The sequence below is a fragment of the Alligator mississippiensis genome, chromosome 3 (assembly GCF_030867095.1).
Source record: "Alligator mississippiensis isolate rAllMis1 chromosome 3, rAllMis1, whole genome shotgun sequence".
In the NCBI taxonomy this organism is placed as follows: domain Eukaryota; kingdom Metazoa; phylum Chordata; order Crocodylia; family Alligatoridae; genus Alligator; species Alligator mississippiensis.
The window spans coordinates 123,764,566-123,786,806 of record NC_081826.1 but is presented as its reverse complement, the minus strand read 5'-3'; the positions used below and the strand labels follow the sequence as shown (position 1 = coordinate 123,786,806).

At 44.2% G+C, this 22,241-nt stretch overlaps 1 protein-coding gene across 1 annotated transcript in view; it reads right to left on the bottom strand.

Moving 5' to 3' along the window:
* Positions 1-1,824: 1,824 nt before the first annotated feature.
* Positions 1,825-22,241, bottom strand: part of LY86 (lymphocyte antigen 86) — a 37,491-nt gene continuing 17,074 nt past the window's right edge. Inside the window, exons 2-5 of the mRNA XM_006276579.3 lie at positions 17,530-17,616; positions 15,743-15,871; positions 6,671-6,723; positions 1,825-3,970 (exon numbers count right to left, since the gene is read on the bottom strand). Of these exons, the coding sequence (XP_006276641.1) occupies positions 3,869-3,970; positions 6,671-6,723; positions 15,743-15,871; positions 17,530-17,616 (371 nt within the window). The 3' untranslated portion in view covers positions 1,825-3,868. The remainder of the gene's footprint in view (positions 3,971-6,670; positions 6,724-15,742; positions 15,872-17,529; positions 17,617-22,241) is intronic.

The following is a 22,241-nucleotide window of genomic DNA, read 5'->3' as shown; positions in this document are numbered from 1 at the left end:
GAGAGAGAGAGAGTGTGTGTGTGTGTGTAACCTTTCTGCTGGGCTCTGGTCAGCAGCAAGAAGGGCCAGGTTCACATTTTGGGGTACCCCATAAATTATACTAGTGGCTTGAGCCCCCACCCAGAAACCTGGGAGCACTAAATTTGCTGAGGTGTCCCGTATAAACAACCCCCCCTCCTCGCAAGCAGTGTAAACACAAAAACCCCAAATTTATTAGACAATAAAAACAAACAAACAAACCCCACCCCAAAAGAAAACACTAAATATAATTTTTAAATGCTATTAACTACAAAGCAAAGTCCATGGGTAGAGGCTTCACTTATACGCAGGCAGTCTGGGACTTGGGGCTCCCTAACAGGTAGTTCCTGGGGCCTGCACTCCTATACCTGCCCTTCAGCGATGGGCTGGAGAGGGGGCCCACACCAGAGAATCCTATGAGCTGCTCCTTGTGTTCATTGTGTGCAGGAAGCTGCTCGAGAGCATGGGTCCTTCTGCATTGCAAGGCTCTCCATTGCTCCTGGAGAAGTGGTAGAGTGCTGATCTTTGCTCCCATGGAGAGGCTGTGTGTGCGTGTGTGTGACTGTAGCTCCAGCCAGCATGCATGTACCCCAAAACTTTTGGGCTGGATTATATGGCCTGATGAAACAAAAACTGCAGGACTAAGTCAAAAGGAAGCCAGGTTGATTATTGGCTACATCTGGCTCAACCTCACAGCTTGACTGGAGCAAAGGACAATCAAAAGAAACAAAGGGGAAAAGCCAGGTCTAATTCCTAGCCAGCCATCCCAACGAACCAATACCCTTCTCCCCAGTATTAATCCCTTAAAACCTCAGAAAATGGGGAAGAAAAAGAGGAGAGAGAAGTTCCCAAACACTGGGACAATTCTCCCTCTCTCTCTCTCTCCTCTCTTTTCACTATCTGTAAATTCCTTCTCCCTTGGAGGAGACTTCACTCTTCAGCAGCCCCTAGCAGTTTCTCCCTTTCCCCAAACCAGCCAAGCTTACCTTGTATCCTTCTACATGACATCACTCTGGCCTTGTCCAGGCGGGGAGTGTCACACTCCAGTCTTTCTCTTAACCAAACTGCCTGAAAAGTCTTTGCTTCCCCTGGTCAATCAGGTCAGAGGATTTTACATATTTTGCCCAGATACAAGGCCCCAGCTTTCCGTGTCCAAAGCACATGGTCAAAACAACAGGGGCCATCTTGCGTGCACATGCACACACACATACACGCCCCAACTAAAAGCACAATCTTTGCCATGCACAACCCAAGTGTGTATGGGTCTTACACACACACACACACACGTAATATGGCTGCTATGGGGGTGTGTGTGAGTATATATATGTGTTTGGCTGTGAGGTGTGCACAAAGCACAAACAAGTAGGCAGGCATATTTTCATGACTGTGCTTACTAGCACCCCAGGAGGCAGCGTAGACATGGGCCTAGTTTAACCATTTCCAAACAAATGAGAAAGTATATATAAAATAGTGCTATATTAGATGTTTGGCAAATACTGCATTTCACCTTCACACCAGGGTATGCTTGTTTTGTTCAGAAATGCATTCTTTTGACAGCAATTGCATATAGTTCACATTAGAAAGACTTGGCCATCAAATGTAGGAATGGTGTTTTCTTCAACTGTTAAGGACGGCTCATTTCTACTGATATGTCTCTGCCTGGTAATAAAACCAAGGAGGGAGGAGAGGATAGTTAAACCTCAAGCTGCTTTTTAAAAAATATATATACATTCTTACCCCTCTCTGTTTTCCTTTTGGAGGACATTGTAGGCTAAATACTTGATCAGAAACCAGAACACATAGGACTCTTTTTAATGTGACTTTAATGAGAAGCAACTGGACATTGTAGCTTATGAGTGGAGTAATTCACGTATTGCTATAAGGAACTTAAACAGAAACAAATCCAATCCCAAACTCCCACAAAATAGAGTGTGATGACTGCAGAGAACAGACTTTGAATACTCAAAAACTAGACTTCATACTTCTGTTTATCCATCTGGGTGTCTCTTCCATAGTTATAAAAAAGCTTATACAAAAAAAGGCATGGCTATAGATTTATATGATTATATAGTGTTGTGTTTATAATATTGCTTGGATAAATGCTGGAATCCCTCTGTCTGAAGAAATTATTGGTGTACATAAGCTTGTTCCCTACTTTCTTAGAGACTTCCCAAAGAAAAACTGACTTGATTTTCTTCATCTTTAGTTAGGTGATGTCTACAGCTTTTTGCAACTTTTATATTGCATTGATTCCATCTGATTAATGTACTTGCATAATACTGAATGCATACTGAAAGCCTTCTCTCATCTATTTTAAGGGTGGATGCTTCTATAACTTTGACACAGTACTATAAAAACAACTTTTAAAAAATAGTTGTGACATCACCCAGTTTGTCCTGTGCCAGTAAGTATTGAGTTTGATGGTCTGCATGGGCGACTGGTGCCACCTTAGTTAGGAGGGTCACGTGCCTCCCCAATGACCAGTCAGTGACGTAGGAGGTCCCACCGTGGCCAATCTTGCTGACCAGGTGGGGGTCCCCCCATGGCCAATTGCACCACCAAAGTGGCTGCGGCTTCTTCTTACCCCTCTCTCTTTACCACTCCCTGGCTGGTACTCACAGGGGGGGTACTGTTGCTCCCACCTGCCCCCTTTGCCCATTGCCTAAGCAGTGAGCGCAGCTGGTTAGGGGGTGCATGTGCACCCCCGTGCACCCTCTATGCATCGCCACTGATGGTCTGTGTTAGGGTAACATGAAAGCGTCCACATCCATACCAGTGACTAAGTGATACCATTGTTTACTAGTTGTTTCCAACCTTCTCAAGCAACCATATCAGTTTACTGTAGTGAGACTTGTATTACTGAGCACTTCCCCCATAAGCAGTGACTTCAAGTTCCTGCATCTGGTATAATGTTGGCCTGCCTCTTTCATTTAGTTAAACTAAAGCCTTTCCAAATCCCAGATCGTGTCAGACTGTGCAAAACTGAAATCTGGAGCAGTCTAGCTCTATTGTATCAACTGAGCATAAAATGACAGACATATGTTGTATCAAGTTCAAGTGAGGAAGGCTCTTGTGGTTGGGATGACTTTCCTAGTTCCAGTTACAGCAGCTTTAACTATAACAGGCAAATCAGTATTTGGGAACTTCTCTACATTAAGGAGCTTCTAGCCTCCATTAGCACACAAATATAGGGCAAGTAGTCAGGCCTCAAGTTCTGACTTCCTGCATGAAGATAGTATGCCTATAGATCTCTGGGCAATGGTTGATTTAATAATTTCTGCAGTTGTCGTACTACAATGCTTTGTTGACTTAAAATGCTTGCTATTTAAAAGCAGCTATATGTGGTTGAAGCAAAAACAAATGGGCTCCTACACACATGCAGGGAGTGTAATTCCAGCGTATCAGAACAGACTCCAGCATCATGTGCATCAGTGTCCCCACGCTGAAAGCTGGCGGTGGGGTGCTTTAAAGCTTGTTCGATGAGCTTTAGTTCAAAGCACCCCACTGCCATTTTTCAGCGTGGGGACACTGATACATAAGATACTCTGTGTATTTTTAATTAGCACGGCTCTCGGAGCTGCGCTGATTAAAACACCCCCTTCCCCCTGCCTCCTGGAGCACATCTGTAAACACACAAATGGACTACAGTATGCATCTTAAGATAATTGCTCCAGTAGTTCTGGAGACTCCCTTAAAAATAGCTTATAAACAAGAATAGCACCTGAATCTCCAAGTGGAATAATTTCTTTCAATGTCACTTTAGCATATAACTGGCTTTCTTAGCTATGCAGCTCAAATGAGTTTGGTAGCCTACAGCTTACATGAAAAGATTTCTGGATGTCTCTTTGTTTTATGGGAAGGGATAGTCTTGATTATTTTTTATGGTAAAATCAGCGCAAAGAACAGTGAGACGATCTTCATTGACCAGCTTCACTGCAACAACATAATCTCCCTGGGTGAGACAAAAGCAGAGCACTAGATTAGCATGCACGTGGTGAACAGCATTCTCTCTCTGTAGGAGAAAATCCCTTTTTTAATTAAAAAAAATATTTTCCTACTGCATCCCTCCAAAAATCTCTCCCAGTCCTAAATATGTTTCAGTACCAGTAAAAGGTTTGTTCCGTGCTGCTTGCCAAAGGTCCTGTTCCTTATAGACAACAGAGCAGCAAATTCTGAATTAAAACATGATGGTGATTGCTTCCAGAGGGAAGCAAAATATTCTGATCTTTAGAAATTCCTATCAAGTCAGTGTAGCTCCTTTTACGCTTTCTGACACAATTGCCCCTTGGCTTGTGGTTTGAAGGCCATCTTTACTTTGCAGATGCTGTTTAATTAGACTAAGAGAAGTGCACCTTGGACTGGCTCCATCTCACTCTAATCTTACTGTTCAGTTATTAAACTGTTATCATTTCAGATGAATCCTTACAGAGTTAGCATATTGAGCTGTAAGAAATTTCATAAAAACACATGCCACAGGCACTCAGAACTGGATGTATTTTCATCTAAAAAATGTGTGGTTAAAAATAAGAGTTCTTTTAGGGGGAGAATTTCACATAATTGCTCTCCTCACCCTGCACAAAGAAACCAGGCAAAGTTCAAATGAATAGACTTGTGGTTTGAGAAACCCTGGTTTTGTAGGCCAGAACCTCTCTCTCACTTCAAATGTTCAGAGGAGAATTGGGAAAGTGACCTATAAAAAGGATCACATGAGATTTGGAGGAGGATTTAACACAGAATTCTCTTATGGATTTTAGGCAATGCAAGACTCCTTGTTTTTGTCAGCAATGTAGAGAGGAACAAAATATGTGGCTGGAAAGCCACCAGATGTATAGGGAGGGGCTTTGGAGCAGTGGTCCCTTTGCTTCAGCCAGGGCTTTCTGCTTTATGGAAGAAGGAAGAGACTTAGTTGCAAATATGGCTGTTGAGGACATAACCGTATTTGAACCAGATTCCTCTAAGCAGACTCTCTTGAGAATGCTGGTGTTAGATGAAACTCTGTAATCAACAGAGCCAGGTTCTGTAGGCCTTACACACATTGGGTGTATCTACACGAGCACTTTACTGGGTACATCTATACAAGACACTTAAAATGTAGGGGCGTGGGTACACACCACGTTTTTTGCCCTTTCTAGCACTGAAATGACTGTTTGCATGAGTGGGTTTTCCAGATGCTTTAAAAGTCTTTCTGGTGCATTAAACTCCTTGGATGTAGTTTAGTTTGGCTCACTGAGAATTAAAGCACTGCATCCATGGATTTTTGCATGAAAACAGAAAGCCACTCAAAGACATGTAATGAGCCTCTTTGTCCACAGATGGTGCAGCGACTATTTTGTTCACCTCTTTAAATTGCTGCCACTTTTGAATTGCTCCCGCTTTATTTTTTCTTGTGCTGTGTGCTTGCTTCCTGCTCCCACAGCTATGTGGCAGAGCATGGGGTAGGGGGTCTTGGGTTGGGGAGCAGTGTGGGACCATCCTGCTCTCCTGTGATGCTGGCCAAGGACCGGGCTTAATTCATTTGAAAACCTAGTATGTGCAAACACTGATGCAATGCTCCAAAATAAACAAGGTTAAATTTTATAAGCTTATTTAATTTAATGAGGATTAAACCCCGTGACATGTACAGGTGCCCCAGAAGACTAATTCTACTGCATAGCGCAGCAGGCAAAGCCTGTGCTAATACACAGTAAATTTAATGTAATGCACAGTAGCATCACAAAGAAAGTTAATCTGCACTAATGTGCAGTAGCACTGATTATGGCACATCAAGTTAGTCCCTGTCATTACAGGTACTAAACTTAATGTGCTGTAATTACTGCGCAGTAATGAACATGTAGACATTCCCACGGAGGAACTGACTGATGGTAAGTCCGCAGTAAAGACTTACCATCTACATATGCACCTGTATTAGGGCGCAATAAATTAATTAACTCCACCATAAGATAGTACTGTCTGGCAGAGTTATTGTGTATGTATGCTGTACTGCACGTGTAGACAGTGACAGGGGCTGGCTGGGGCACGAGAGTGCTAAGGTGTGGGGGCTGCCTGCCAGTTAGCCCTGCACTGTAAGCACCCTCATGCCCCAGCCAGCCCCTCTGCTGCCCAACGCTGCTACCTGGAGCCCAGGGCTGAACCCTTGGGCCCCCCCACCAGCCTGGGGCTCCTCTGCCCTGGCTTTAATTGCTGTGGTCCTGGGCGCACATGCAAATGTTGTGCCTGTGAGCAGTTTTCTCTGGTGCAAACTGTGCCAGAGTTTATTGCTTCAGCTTAATTGCATATGTAGATGCACCTATTGAGTAGTACCTTATTCCCTTGATGAATACAGTGGCTCCTCATGAGTTCTGCTAATATTAACACCCCCCCACCCCAAAACAAAAACCCATGGAACCGGTGCGGTTAATGGGTACTTCCAGAGGCAACCTTTCTCAGACTGCTAGGGACAGCTGCTTCATTTGTAACCAATTCAAAATGCAATGCCATGCATTGGATGGGGAAATGACAAACACTGCTGAATGGTTCTAGTGCCTGGTATTGGAAGAGAAAATCTGTGATTACTGACAAAATCCAGCTGCAGCTGGTAGGAATATAGTGACTCTGTTAGGTGATCCTTATATTTTAGAGTGTGAAGCAGCTCTTAAGTTGTAAGATAACTTACTTGGGGGACTTCAAAGTTTCCCAGACTGACAGGTCCTTCATAGTAGAGATGTTCTGAAAAACAAAATGGATCCTTATTGTGCAACACACAAGGAAAATAACATTTGACAGTCAACACTATTTTGTAATGACATTTGGAAGTCTTCAGGTGACAAGGGCTATGAAATTGTGAAGCGGTTCACAAAGAGGCCCATAACAACCCTCTGAGATAAGTGAAAAAATATCCACTGCCTTATTAGTGAGAGGGAATTTGTGCCAGTGCCCCTGCTAAGCCCCTGGGGATGTCCTGTGTGAGGTATGCCTTTATGGAAGTGTTGAGGAGACAGTCTCATCTGAGTGCTCAGGCAGTTAATAAGTGTAAAGTTTTCTGTCCTGATACATCTGACTTCCAAGTGCTTATTGAATATTAAATTAATTTAAAAAGTCTTTGACTTTTTGGAGTAAACTGGCACACAGAGGTTAAGTAACTTGTCAAAGGTATGGAAAGTTGATGTAAATGTGAAGACTGGAATCCCTGAGTCTCACTTGCTGGGTTCTGGCTCTGTAGCCACTAGATACACTTCCTCCATTCTCACCACTTACTGGGTGAAAAAAAAGATTATTTCTGCGCTTGTGGTTGTACAGTACCATCCAAGCTCCCTTTCTCTTTTCTGTAGCTTATTGGGTCAAAGCCTGCAGCCAGCACTTAAAAGTCCTCAGACATTTTAAATGTAGGTTGAAAGCTTCCTACACTCCTCTGCTGCCCCTTGAGATCCAGGACCAATTCCAGTCTCCTGTCTCATATGAGCTATTATATTGTTTCTTCTTTGATGCTGAGGGAGTAAGTGGTATTTTTATCTTGTTATATGGATTTTTCAGACTCCATTCTGCCCGGCCCCTTTCTCCTCTAGCAATTGTCTGCAGTTCACTAAAAGTTGTCTTAGCCTGGCATCTCTTAAATGAACCCTAAACTTTATGGCTAGGGACAGGATTTACACATAAACTGATTTAAGTGATCAGAAACCGGTTTAAATCTGTAACAGAACAGAAATTCAGTGTACATAAACCACTTTCAAACTGGCTGAAACTGGTTTAAGATAAACCTGGTTGAATGTAGTGTCAGACTTAACTGATTTAGGTCAAACCTGTTTATGGAACTTCTGACCCAGACTCCTTCCTGGTTTAAGTTAACTCACAGTCCCTCAGCATCCCATATGGAAGGAATCACAGTTGTTGGCTGGGCTGGGCTGGGCAGTGCTGTCTGCTCCGGCAGAGCAGGGTTGGCACCACAGGCTTCTTCACTAACTGGAGCACTATCACAGCTCCTGCTTTCTGAGAAGGGGGTGGGGGTGGGAAACCCTGCTCCAGAGTGCCCCACCTCTTGCTGCTTGAGTGGAAGGAATGGGTGGCGTGGCCAGACACTGGTAGCCAGAAAGGAAGGGGGGCATTTAATCCTCACTCCTTCCTGGACCACAGGTGTGGTCTACTTGGCTTCCCCCCCACCCCCACTCACTACTTGAGCAGCAAGAGTGGGGGCATGGCCAGAGCCTAGCCCAGGCCTGAGGCAAAGTGGGGGTGGGAGAGGGAAATCACAGAGAAGTGGGGCTAGCAGGGACCTCCAGAGGCCTTCTAATGTCTAGTCCAGCCCCTGTCTGAGCCCTGGCCAGACCCTCCCATACAGGGCTTGCTCACAGTGTCCACAACCAAGAACACCTGCTAGGAGGGCTCTGTACTGCTGGGGGGGAAAAACCACCAAGGGCTTCCTGCAGCCAGTTTTCCCCCTCTGCCCCTGGTCCAGCCCCTCCGTGTTTGCCTTCAGCAGTGCCTGTAGGATGGTCCGGCTCAGCCCTGCAGCCCCAGCTCCAGCCATGGGCAAGGCAGGCAGGTGGCTGGGCCAGGCCAGGCCAGGCCACAGGGGCTGGGTCCTTCCCAGCTGGCTGTGGATCAGGCTGGGGCCATGGGAGCTATGTGCCCGGTTTGCTTCCAGCTCCCTGTGCCCAGGCTGGGCTGGGCTGTCACAGAGCCACTGTGGTGGGCAGGGCTCTCCCCCTCCTCTTCCTCCCCTGCCGCAGGGCATGGGGGGTGGGGTTTGGAGGGGTGCAGTGCTGGGCCCCATTGTGGGGCGGGGGGGGAAACCGGTCACAGGAAGCCCTTGGTGCCTTTTTTCCCCAGCAGTACAGAGCCCCCTTAGCGGGTGTTCTTGGTTGTGGGTGCTGCCAGCAAACCTTGTATGGGAGGGTCTGGCCATGCCTCAGGCAGGGGCTGGCCTAGACACTCAAGAACCTCTGGAGGTCCCTGCTATCCCTGCTTCTCTGTGATTCCTGCCTCCCTCCTCCCCACTTCGCCTCAAGCTCGGGCTGGGGTCTGGCCATGCCACCGCTCTCACTGCTCAATCCTTCAGTGCCAGCTGGGGGGCAGAGTCTGGCCATGCTCCCCCCGCCCCTCGGAAAAGTCTGGTAAGGGTAGCTTCCCTCCTCCCCCTCCTGGCACACTCTGGCTGGGGACCATGCAGGCCGGGGTGGGGGTTTAAACTCCTCCCCAATTATACTCAGCCTGCTGGGACCTGGTCAACGCCCCCCCCCCCGGCAACAGCTCAGCTTCCCTCCAGCCTTCTGGCCACTGCCAAAGGGAAGGGAGGGCTCGCTCTAGCACCCCCTAGCTTCTAGCCTGAGTCACTGAAGGCATGTGGCTGCATTTTTGGAATTAAAAGTGAATGTCTATGCATGCACTTGCTGGTTCAATCTATGCAGGTTAGACTGACTTGCAAAGATTGAATCAGTTCAGGCTCAGGCTTTTTGAATGTCTGTACTTAGCCAAAGTGTTGAATGTGTGGAACAAGCATTGGCATTTGCAAGAGCGCCAAACCCTAGCCCAAATTTTATTAAGGAGGAAACTGAGTCAGAGAAACTGTGTGCGACGTGCCTGAGGTTCGGCAGAAAAGCTAGCAGCAGCTCTTAGATTAGAATTCAGGCTGTTCTGATTACTGCTCTAGGAACTAATTCACAGCAGTACAGGACTATCCCATGTCCTTGACCCTCAGCTGTGCCTTTTTAGAGAGAGCTGTTGCCATGGCTGTTTGCTTCTGTGGATGAAGCAGGAGCCTTAGAGTCTGACACATTTCAGCTTCATGGAGTAATGACTCAAATGTTTAAAAATAGGAGCACAGCCCACCTCTCAGTGCACATTTTACTTGAGCCCAAACAGGAGTTGCAGGTGCTGACTGCAGGCATTCGTGTTCCTGCACAACTTACTCACATAAGTAGTGGCTTCCAGGGTTCAAATTACACTTTGACTTGGGGGGGGGGGGGGGGGCTGCAAAAAGATTGGGCTTCCCATCATGATGCCCTAATAAAATCAGAGACCCCTCAGGTTATGATTTTCACATTTTACAGGGGGGCTCTTGTCTCTTATGTGGGGGGGGGGCTCAGCCCCCCTAAGCTCCCCCATTATTTGAACCCTGGTGTCTTCCTGAGGACTTTATTTGAATAAAGCAGGGTAGGTGCTTAAGATCTGGGACGGAAGTTCAATAAATGGATTTAACCTAAATCAATTAAGTCTAATACTGCTTCCATCCATGTGTATCTTAAAACAGTTTCAGCCATTTTGAAACCAGTTTATGTGCACTGAACTTCTGTTGTGTTACACACTTGAACCAGATTCTGATCACTTATACCGATTTGTATGTAATTCCTGTCCCTAGCCTAAGTGTTTGCAGCATGGGTGACTGGTGCCTCCCGAGTCTGGGGGGGCACCAGATCACTGACTGGGGGGAGGGTCCCCTGGCGGCCAATCACCGATTGGGGACGGGGGCGAAGAATCCCCCAGCAGCTGATGGCCGAGCCTGAAATCACCAGTGGTGAAACCAGAAGTGTACGTCCGCTGGCATTTCTGGTTTTACGGCTGGCATTTCCAGGAGGTGCATGACCAAGCTCAGAGGGTGCATGTGCACCCCCTATGTGTCACCAATGGTTTTCAGTAGTAGTAGTGAACATGGGTCATGGAAACTGTCCTAGTCAAATCATATTGCAATGTATGGAAATTTATGCATGTAGAAAATTTCCCCTTTGTACTGATTCCTTTGCGATAAGCCTTGTTTGAGCAGGAAGTAAGACAACACAGAGTCAGGCTCCAAAAATCCCACAAGCTCCAGATAGCAGCAGAGGACAAACATGGAGCAAGACTGAGCCGTGAGCAGCCTAGGAAATAAACCTCTTTCCTCAGAGTCCTTCTAGGACTGGTGGAGATGGAGATTTTTCTCAGGCTACATGGTTTGCTAGGGCTGAACCTGCAATATTTCAAACCTGCCAAGATACTGAAGGTGAAATGCTGGTGTCCTAGCTTTGCAGAACTCTTATTTGAAAATTAAGGAGGTGGCATTAAACAGTATATGTGCTTTCAACTTCTTAGGGAGAGCCTAGTCTCTCTCTAGTGAAGGGAGAATCTAATTTTTTCCCAATGCTCTATGACAAACTTTAACCACTGCATCAAGGCCTGATCAATGCAGCCCAGGGTCTTAACTCAATAGATTGGCCTGGCTACCACTACTTCAAGAAAAAGGTGTTTCCACAGCACACAGACAAACTGTGGAGGCTTTCCCATTAGAAGTCCCCAGTTGTCTTGGCTATTCTTTCTTGAGGTAGAGATGGAGAGAATCTCGGTCTGGAGCAGAAGTCTGGGAGATAGGCTCCCCCAGCTTCCATTCCAAATTAACCCTACCACAGCTGTAATACTTTGCCCCAGTGTAGTGGCTATCCAACCAAAAGGATTGCAGAGGGCCAAGCAGGGTGATATCTTGGAGACTAAGTTGTTCAGAGTAGCATAGGCTTTCATGGGCAACAACCTACTAGCTTCTGATAAAGTAGATGGTCTCTTCTCTGCAAAAGTTAGTCTCTAAGATATCACCCTGGCCTGCCTCCTGCCTGACTTCAGACTATTATGGCAAAGCCACCTCTCTGTACCAGAAATACTGGAATGGTTGACAAATATGAATGATGCCAGTAAACTCCTTTTGAGAGCCCTGTGTCACAAATTGGGAGAATGGACTGTTGTCTTCTCTATCAGGAGGAACCGGGCTCTTGTCGTGGGAAATGAGAGCAGCTTTAACTTTCAGCCAGTAATGGCTCCAAGGAGATACCGTGATTAAGCAGGTCTGTTGAGTGGTTTGTCACTACTCTTCTCTGCCAAGGGCCATTTGCTTTGGTGGCTGTGACTTTGACTAAGCCAGGCACCCAAACAACTGTGATTCCTTCCATATGGGCATTGCACTACTGAGTTTGCAGCGGAAGAGAACATTCCTAAAACTGAATCAAATGCAAAAAATATGTCACTTTTGAAATGGTGCTTGAGTACAGTATTTTTCCTACAGTTCATCAGCCCTTGCATTTGCCTATCAAAAAGGAGCAAATTATATAAATCCATGGTAATAATTATAGCATCTAGCCTTGCTCATTGAATATGAAACGCTTCTTTTTAGAAATCTTCTGCATGAGCTCATATGGTTTAGATGGTAAGAAAGATTGATATTATAGGATCAATCTATAAATCAGAATGATCTTTCAGTAAAAATATTCAGTAAAAAAGTGCCTGCCTTGTACAGGACACTAGTTAAGTCATAACATCTCTTAGCGACCCAAGGTTTTGGCTGTCTACATTCAGATTTTTAAGGGCTAACATGATTAAAGATGCTTTCCACAGATCAGCACAGAAAATGTTTATAAAAATCCTGTCGACATTGGGGGGTTGGAAGTGGGAGGAGGAGAGGGCAAGCTTCATCATTATTTCTTAACAAAAGTAATTTACCCATACTTTTGCTACTCAGCAGGTTATTAGGAAGTGGAGTGGTGTTGTGCACAAGCTGCAGTTTCCCAGTAAATATTCTGAGTTACTGGTTATCATTTATTGTGAAGCTGCTTCTCATTTCTGACAAAACACCTATAGTGAAATTCTCACTCCTCTTTTCTCAAATCTTTCTTATGCTGAAAATCTTTAAACATTTTCACACTCTTTGTACTATATAAAGGCCACAGTACATTTGCACCCACCTCTTCCTTTTCTAGGCTTTAAACCTTTCTGGAATTTTAATGTTTTTCTTCATCCATGTATTAATGCAGTATTGCTTAGTATCTCTAGGGTTAGATCCTGCATCCATTCAACTCAGTGGCAAAGCTCCCATTAACTTTGTTGATGGAGGACTGACCTGAATAGTGCTCAGCTATAGATATCGTAGAAGAAAGAGTATCACTGACTGCTGGGAGTGATAAAGGAAGCGAGACTAAATGAGGTCCCAAGGCAGATCAATCCAGAACCCAGTTCTGTACTGCACCTAAAAGAATTTACTGCACACTCATCCTCTTTCCACATGCCCTGCCTCCCCCCATGTCTCTCTCTGCAGATAATGCATTACATACATTAACCACAACTGGAACCCCTGGAGGGAAAAAGTTAATGCAATTGAGGTCTTGGATAAGCCTTATTGCTTGAGTGTGGTTGCAAAGAATTGGATGTTTGTTGAGTGTCCTCATATGTTGACAGTAAGTTGAGGAATTGCAAAAGTTGTGTCCTTGGGCATTAAGATTGGTTAAAGTTTGTGAGCTGTGGTTGATACAGATTTTAATGTTGCCATAATAGGTGGTTTTTCTCTGATTTGTGCCGGTAGTGATGGGAAATACACTTGAGCAACCTTAATTCTTTTGCAACTCTTTTCTTGGGAGGGTTATGGAGAATAATTAGAAGAGTTCCTCTCTGAAAAGGGGAAGATTGCCTTTGAACTGAAGACCACAAAGGATTTAGCAATGATTCTGTGCACTAAAAATGTTCCCCTATTTGCTGCTTCCTCAGCAAAAGTTCTAGTAGGCTTTGATCCCCAAGAAACAGACAACATACTTTATTTGTCATTGTATTAAAACAAGGGCCCCAGGGAGTTGTGCTTGGGCACATGTGGCCATGGTTTGAATTGCTTAAGTAAAGCTAAACAAAGAGGTAACAAATGCTGTAACTGGAATGAAAATATTGGGGAAATATAAGTTAGAATAGTATGCTAAGGAAATTCCAAGCGTGGGCCAAGGTCCTTAAGTAAAATTAAGGGAAGAAAAATGTTAACTATTTGTGACTTTTGACTCCACCTAAACCCCTTTCCACTGCAGATTCCTCTCTATCAGTACAGGGTATCCCTGGTGCTTTCAAAAAGATCAACAGGCTCTACAATAGAAATAAACCATAGGAAAGTCAGTGCTTCTTTGGGAAGAAAAGTGGAGCCAGGTTTTACAAGTTTTGGCCTCAGCAGTGTCTGACCAAATCCTGATTGCAACTATGTTTAAAGTGAGGAGAAATTGGATTTTTTTAGTGTTGCTTGGCATGCACTGAAGACAGGGCTCACGAGTTTAAGTCCAAGGGAGAACATGCTGGACATCTTCAGTGTTGCTTTACCTCACATTTGACAGCTCGTGGGACTGCAATCAAGTTTAACAGCCATGCAGATATTGTCTAAATATGGCCTTGCTGACTTTAGTACAATGTGCCTAGGACCAAACTCCTTCTCAACATAGTTAAACACCTACATCAGCCGTATAGAAAGACCATGCCTTCATTCTGAGGCCACGACATTTAAGGCTGCCTATATATGTGCAGGTTCGTGTCCTAATTAGAACCCATCATAGCAGACTCGATTAATCGAGTCTACTCTGCGTTTTAATTAGAATGCTCCAGCGTGGCCTTGCCGTCATGTGTATAAATCTTCACACATTTAAAAATGGCCATGGGGGTGCTTTATCTAAACCTCATTGAATGAGGTTTAGGTAAAGAGTCCTGCAGCCATTTTGACATGCGCAGGGGCTTAATAAACATGATGGTGAGATATTTCAATTAGAGCAGCTGTCTGGGAACCGCTCTAATTAAAATGCCCCTCCCCACCCGCAAGCAAGTATATAGGCAGCCTTCAAAACGCAACTCCTTCCTGTGGTGACTTGCATGGTAAAGCCGAAGCTACCCGGTAAGGTGCTTATTAAACAAGGTAGCTTCTATTAAAAAGCATGTGGTAAAAATTGTCTCATTAATTGAAGGCAGCTTCTAAATGAAGATATATGGTATTATTTAAACAATCAACTATGCTTTTATATCATAATACACTTCAATTAGTGAAAACAATCTCCCTGCCAGGAGAAGATTAAGGACTGGCAAACCCCAGAAGGATTTGGTTTTGTGGCTTAATGTGTAAACAGCAGCTTGTGCTGGGCTCAGGACTGACTCTAGTGCTCCTTAATGCATTTTCTAAAGGGTGTTATTAAGTACTTCATCAGAATAAGACAGTCTTCCAGTAGGTCTGTGGGTGTCTTATTTTTTCTTTAATTCAATACACTATTGAGGAAGCCTCTGAATTTAATTTTTTCTGTCTATCTGACTTACTGAATTTACATAATTGGTTGCTCATGCAGCATTTGCCTATTATTCTTTGTGATATGTCTACGCAGCGTGAAATGTCTTAGCAATTCCCCAAAGGCCACCTCACTGGCAGGATGTGCATGGTCATCAAGCCCACAGGAGATGAATTATCCTTGTGCTGATAGAGAGGCAGGTGAGAAGGTGAGGGGGAAGGGAAGAGTTATTCAAAGATAACTTACCAAAGCAGCATTCTCTGAACTCCATCGGGCTCTGTTACCTCATTTTATTTTATTTTATTTTATTTTATTTTATTTTATTAAATCAGTCCCTTCCCTACAGTAGTTGCTGGCCATGCAAGCAGGCTTGTTGAAGTTGCCTGTGAATTCCAGGAATTGGCTTTGGTGACACGGGAAGCCCTTCCTGGTTCTGCTTCCCTAAGATAGCACGTCTCATTCATTGACATTATATACTTGGACTCTGAGGTGTACAACACTCACCCCCTTCCATGGGACTAGAATAAAAGTAAGCCAACATGTTATGTAAAAAGAAGGCTTTAAAATTAAAATGACTCTGTCCTACTGTGCACCTGCCATCCCTAAACATTAGGCTGAAGTGAACAGAGTGCTAGGATGTATTGGTACATTCAGTAGCACAGCAGGTACATCTTGCTGAGGATGTTTACCAAACATTCAACATTTTAATCTGCTACATAAATTACCTCCTTTCTTCTTTCCGCAGAAAAGAAACTTTGGATGATCTGGCTCACAAAGTGATTCCGAGTAGGCTAAGACACTCCTGCCATTTATGATAAGATTAAGTTTCAGGTGCAATTCATTGATACTGTGTCCTGTACAACAAAGAGAAAAAACTCCATGAGTGAATTGTAAGGAAATTGGGCCCTGGTGACTGTGCTTGTTGCTTGTTTTTTTAAAGAAAAAGTCTTCTGTTCTTTACTTGGATATTTTAGGCCCCACCTGACAATTCCTAAATCCATGGACACCTGTGATGCAGATGTGATGCACTTAGGAACTGTGGTAGATAGCAAGAGACAGACAACTGGAATCACTCTGGATCCTGCTGTGCGGGGTTGTGGAAAGACATATGAATCTTAATGATGGCTTCAAACCTATCTCATTTATGACCCCTTTACAAGCATCTGAATGCAGGTCTCCAGGGATGAAAGGCTAATGCAAATAACCAGTTCTTGTCCCAACCTATTTGCATCTGGAAAAATGTTTTTGAGTGCTGAGAATGAGTAGCAATCAGGACTCGTAGTAGAGATGATATCTTTTATTAGACCAGCAAGATTTTATGGCTACAACCTGAGTAGCGCACAAATTCATATCCAAGACCAGGCCATGGGCAGCAGCTGGAGCCTAATCTCTACTCTTTGTATCTTAAACACTTGAGAATCTGCATTACAAGACTTATTGAGTAGATGGTTCAAGTTTATTTTCAAAGTTAAGTCAACTCAAGTTGTTACTGACTTTTAACCCTAACTTGAGTCCTGTCCACATACAGAACCTCTCAACTTGCATGTATAATAGTGATGATACTGAGTTGCCAGACCAGGGAGAGTGCAGAGGATTAAGCTCAGGTTAAACTAATTGAGCACCTGATGTTGTGGTCTCCATAACAGCTGCTACCACTCAAGTGCCTCTGCTTCTCTAAAGAAATGCAAAACTCTAGAACTCTTGGTTCAGAGATGATGCCTATTATTAGACCAAATATTAGACCAATAAAAGGCATCATCTCTGAACCAAGAATTCTAGAGTTTTGCATTTCTTTTTATCTCAGACCAATACGGGTACCAAATACATCTCTGGTTCTCTAATGCCTTCCTTCTATTCCATCTCCTGTGCCAAGGAAAGGCAGAGGTGTAGGTTGTAGCCATGTTGGTCTAAGGCAAGGCAGAGACATTCTTCCACAATTCACTGGGAAAGTATTCATAGGGTGGCTCAGTTTTCAAAAAGCCTATGAGATATGTCCCAAGACATCTTAGTGGCCCACAGGGATGAGTGCAATGCCAACACAGACACTGTTGCTCAGGTGCAGTGTTGTCCTGTAGTCAGATTTACCAGAGCTATGGGAACTTTAGAAGGGTCACTCGAGGTAACTCATCAGAGAAAATATACCCAAAGTTTATAGGTAGACAGATAATGGTGGGTACAGTGTTGTGTCGGTTGCTTCATAGCAATTGCCCATGTGTGTGCTTTTACGCTGTAGTAGCTGAAAGCTGAAAGGGGGCAGGGAACAAAGGCACAGAGAGGCAAAGTGACTTGTCTGGGGTCAGATGCACAGATGGGACTAGAATCCAGGTCTCTCAAGGCCTAGTCAGTGCTCTGATCACTGGGCCAGACTTTCTCTCAAGGACAAAACCCTCTCCTGTTTTACCAAGGGTACAACTCCTCCCCTGCCTTACTGTTGATCATAGTACTTTGTAACAGCAGCATGCCTGCTATAAAGTATCTGATTTGTAATCTTTAGAAACAGCATTTTACTTACTTAGGAGCATCGCAGCTCTGATGTTTAAAGTATGGGATGATATTTCTGAACAACTGTCGATGCTAAAAGCAAAATCTTGCAGGGGATCTGTCAAAAGGTAGGAGGCAATAAGAAGTTAGTTTTGTTTCTGTTCAACAGAGAAGTTGACGTCATAAAAACCAACGATAGAAGAATTACAGCTCTGACAAAGTCATGGAGTCCATAGAGGTAGGGATGGAAGGAACCTCCAGAGATCATCTAGTCCAACCCCCTGACTGAGGCAGGATCATCCTTATCTAAACTATTCGATACAAATCCACAATCTAAGGTCTCAGTACAATTGCTATCAACTTTGACGCAGCACAAGACATAACACCTTAATCATCCACATGTAAAGCAGGGCACCCTTTTTTGCTCTGACAATCTCCAGAGCATTCACCCTGAGCCCTACAACCTGTGGAAAATGGTTCAGGCTGCTCTAGGCCCTGTGCTAGTTTCACCATCATCAAGCTGATCCCAAGCACATCAATATGGCCCTGCAGCTGGGAGGGGAGACTCAAAATGGCAGGTTGAAGGGGAAATGTCCCAAAGCGGATGGCAAGTGGGACTCACTTAAGACAAGGATTGTAAGAGGACTGCACTTAGCAGGGTGTATAAATTTTCTGTAGTAGTGGCTTCTGCTATAGTGCTTTGCAGCTTATTTTTAGACCCCTTAGACTCCTGCCAGACTTCAGATAAAGGTATGATAGAATCTGATGCACAGTCCCCACAATTGTGCTTCCTGCCATGCCACATATGCATGACAGGCGGTGTGACTGTGGAACCAAGTATCATATCCCATCATGACATATTGCTGGCGCAGGGGGAGCCTGAGATCATGTTTTGGGCCCTGGCAAGTAGCTGATGGTCCAGTAGCTCCATGCCATGAGAGCTCACCTGGCCACATGTTCAATTAATGGCATGGTAGTAACCAGCCACAAAGGGCATTTATACACGTGCTCTGGGAGTTGTGGGGGGCTTTAATTAGAGTGGCTCTCAGATCCACTGTAATTAAAGTGCCCAAAGCGTCATGTGTATAGGTGTCCCTGCACTGAAAAATGGCGGTGGGGGGCGCTTTTCAGCATGGGGATGCTGGTACACATGATGCTGGAGTCTGCTGGAGCACGGTAATTACCATGCTCCAGCAGACTCACTGTAATTACAGCGTGTTGGAGTAGTCTCTCTGCACCTGTATAGGCACCCAGAGTTATTACACATCTTTTGTGGAATAACTTTGTGGCTTATTCTTTGTTTTATGACTCAATTAATTGATTTAATGTGTGGGCTGGATTACAATTTAAGATGTGATTGACTGGTTCTTCTTCTTCCCCATTTTTCTTTGCTAGCCCATAGGATTTTTCCAGTCCTGAATTCATTTGACTCCAGCTCATGAAAACGTGTACCCTCTCTGTCTAATCTTATTCCATTACTTTATAAAGTGCAAATCTACTCTGCCTTCTGCCTGACTTCAAACTAACATGGCTAACTACCTACCTCTTAAAACCTTATCAATATATCCATTTCTGATGAAGGGTGTTTACAATAGTGGCAGCTCAGACAGTGCTGAAGCTGGTTTAACTGCAAGGATAGTGAACAACAAACTCTGTTCAGCACACTTTAGAAACCATGGCCAGTTTCAGTGGGAGATGCCTGGTGAATTAAATTGGTGCTTAAATATGTACTTAGAAGTCTAAGGACCATATGCTGTTCCCCCATGAGGTGTCTAGGCGGTACTAATGTGTCTAATTGTTTAAGTTGGATCCTATTCTATCTCTGGGAAGCCAATAACAAACTTGCTGCTGCCACCTTCTTCCTTACTGAAGGCTAAGGAGATGCATTCTAGGGTTTCAAGGACTCAAGCATGTTGGAATAAGGTCACACTTAGACATTGATGGCACAGACAAACAAAAACATGTGCAGCGCTGCCTGTGCCTTTTAAGCATTTCAAAGAAGTGTGGGTACTGACAATGGATAGCAGCAAAATGCTGCACATCTGCCCAAACTGTATCAAAAATGACCTTGGATGAAAAAGGAACTGCTGTGGTACACAGTACATTTGTCACCTCTGTGAGACACCTAAGCACCACTTACCCATGAGGTGGAATCAGATCTGCCATTAGGTTTTATTTATTTCTTTATTTTTCTGAAAATCTTAGTCCTGGCTTTGCACTTAACTTCATTGAATGGAAAAGGCTATAAGGCTTGTTTCAGTTCTTTGCCCCTGGGATGCTGGAGTAAAGCTGGCCTTTCCTGAGACTGAGTTAGAAGGTAGTGATGCATTCCCTTCTAGTTTGAAGGCTGTCCTTCTAGAAGGACAACAGTCCTTCTACATGAGGAGCGAGATTAAATTTCATGCGAGATTGGAGAATCAGAAGCATGGAAAGAACATGAGAGAAAAGTAGGGTTGGAAATATAGAGGAAACCTGCTGGAAATGAAGACCAGTGACTCAAAGGCACAAAAAAGGAAAGACAAATATAGAGTAAGAAAAAGAGGAAGGGCAAGTATTCAGAAAGAAACAAGCACCCTGGAACTGGGTTTTAGAAGGAGCTCCTGAAACCTTATTTCTGATCTCATGTATAAATTAAGTGGCAAAATGAGCGAAGACATTTCCAAAGTTTCATGCCCAGGGCACTATGCAATAATAAAGGGACTCCATTTGGACTGTAGCAACAGGAACTGTATTAAGTGTAGTGCACACAGTGCTATATGCAACCATGTGGTGCATTGTGCTCAGTTTATAACTCACTGCCTTAAGCACGTGAATCTTCCTGGAAACTTACTGGTGTCACCATCGGATCATCCTTCCTACAACTCCTGTTCCCCCAGTCATTTAGACAGTTAAAGCAGGGTCAGGCAGCCTGATAATGGTTAATTTTCTTTATTCTTGTTACTTTTTTTGTTTGCCGTGTTTTGCAAATCTGTTGCAATGGGGTGAAAGAGCACTTTCCTGCTCCTGTGGAAACCATATGGGTCCAGACTTCTCCTTTCTGTGGGACAGTTTGTATCCCCACCCCTCCATTGCTGATCACCTCCTGGATTGGTTTCCTCCCTGTTTCTGCAAAATAGTCTCTCACTTCTCTGTTTAGTTCATTGCCTAATGCTAAAGTGAGGAAACAGCTGCTCAGGTTCTGAGCTAATTGGCAGCCAGTAACTTGGATGTGTTAACTAATGTGGCTGTAGCAGAAGCAGCCTCTGTCTTCTGCAATATGTTAAGGTTCAAGTGAAAGGTCCTTAGTGAGCAAGGGCAGAATACAGTTTCACCCACTGGAAGACCAATGTGCAGCTTGTGACCAGGTTTGAGTTACCTGACAATAGTGTAGAAGCAAGTCTATAACTTCCTTGGGGTTAAAACTCCATATTAGAAATAGAGTAAAGATCTTGTTCCTATAATGGGGGCCTACATGCCTACAGGGGGTAATGGAATCACTCCTACGTTTTAGTTGGGTAACTCTGTTGTTTGCACAATTAGGAGAACTGGTATGTTGCCCAAAAAGGCACAGCTTGCAGCTCAGTTGGGGAATGCTGTTACAAAACGGCATGGCAACAAATAACAGTTCGGTTTTGCTCTTTGAGGTAGACCATTCCTTGCTTCAGTCATGTAACTGAGTCCTTTCAAACCAAGAAGGTGTCCACCTGAAATTGTTTTTAGTGGAAAACTGGGTTTTTAATAACATTAAATTATTCAGGAAAAATTTCTGCTTTTCATGGAATACGTTAACTTTTTGTCCGAAAGCTAAATGGAAGTGAGTTATAATTTAGGTGCATCATAACCAGGAATCCTGGTTTAAAAATTGCGAATTCTCTGATTACCCCCCCCCCCCCCCCAAATCCACGATTAAAATGAAACACCATTATATAGAGAGGTATCAATTGACACAATATTTTATTGCTATATTTACAATTTTAAAGCAATTTGGAAGCCTGCCAGTGCCTCAATCACTACAATAAAACAAATGTTAAGTACCTATACATTTTGGAATTTGATTTTGGGTTTTTTATCATGGACAATTAGAGCTCCCCAAAATCCCCTGAGCTCACCAGGATGCAGGTTGAGGTCCCTCACTTCCAAGCCACAGCCCCCCCACCCCTGCTAGTGCCCTTCACCCCCCCCGCAGCCTTATCTGCAGGAGCTGCTCTCCAGGCTCCCTGGCGGCCACACACATGTGTGAGCACACACATGCACATGGTGCCCCCTGGGCCTGACCGCCCTCCTCCCACTCCCCCAGCCCCTTGCAGTCTAGAACTCTGCCAGCCTGCAGAGAGCTGTTTGCAAAAGAGCAAAATCCACATGTTTCTCCATTAAAATGAAAAAGCCATGTTTTTCTTGGTTAAAAGGGAAAATCTGTGGGTTTTTTTCTGTTTTCCCATGGGAAATAGAAAACTTGGATCCCTGATCATAACTGTTATTCTTCTCTAAGGGGTGGGCATCCCAACCAAACTACATTCTCTATGATCCACCAAATTATATAAGGCAGATGAAAAACCACAGCAGAATTTCCAAGGAAATGTTAAGGAGTTTTTTGACACTTGAATTGACCAATGAAAATGTTTTCATGGGGGAACTACTCATTTTCTACTACTATCCCAGTCTTCCTGGTACATCAGTCTCTGACTTCACAATCCAAGGTGATAATTTCTGTATTACAGATGGGACTTCTGGCTAGCTTTTCGGGAAGGTGCAAGATGGATAGCT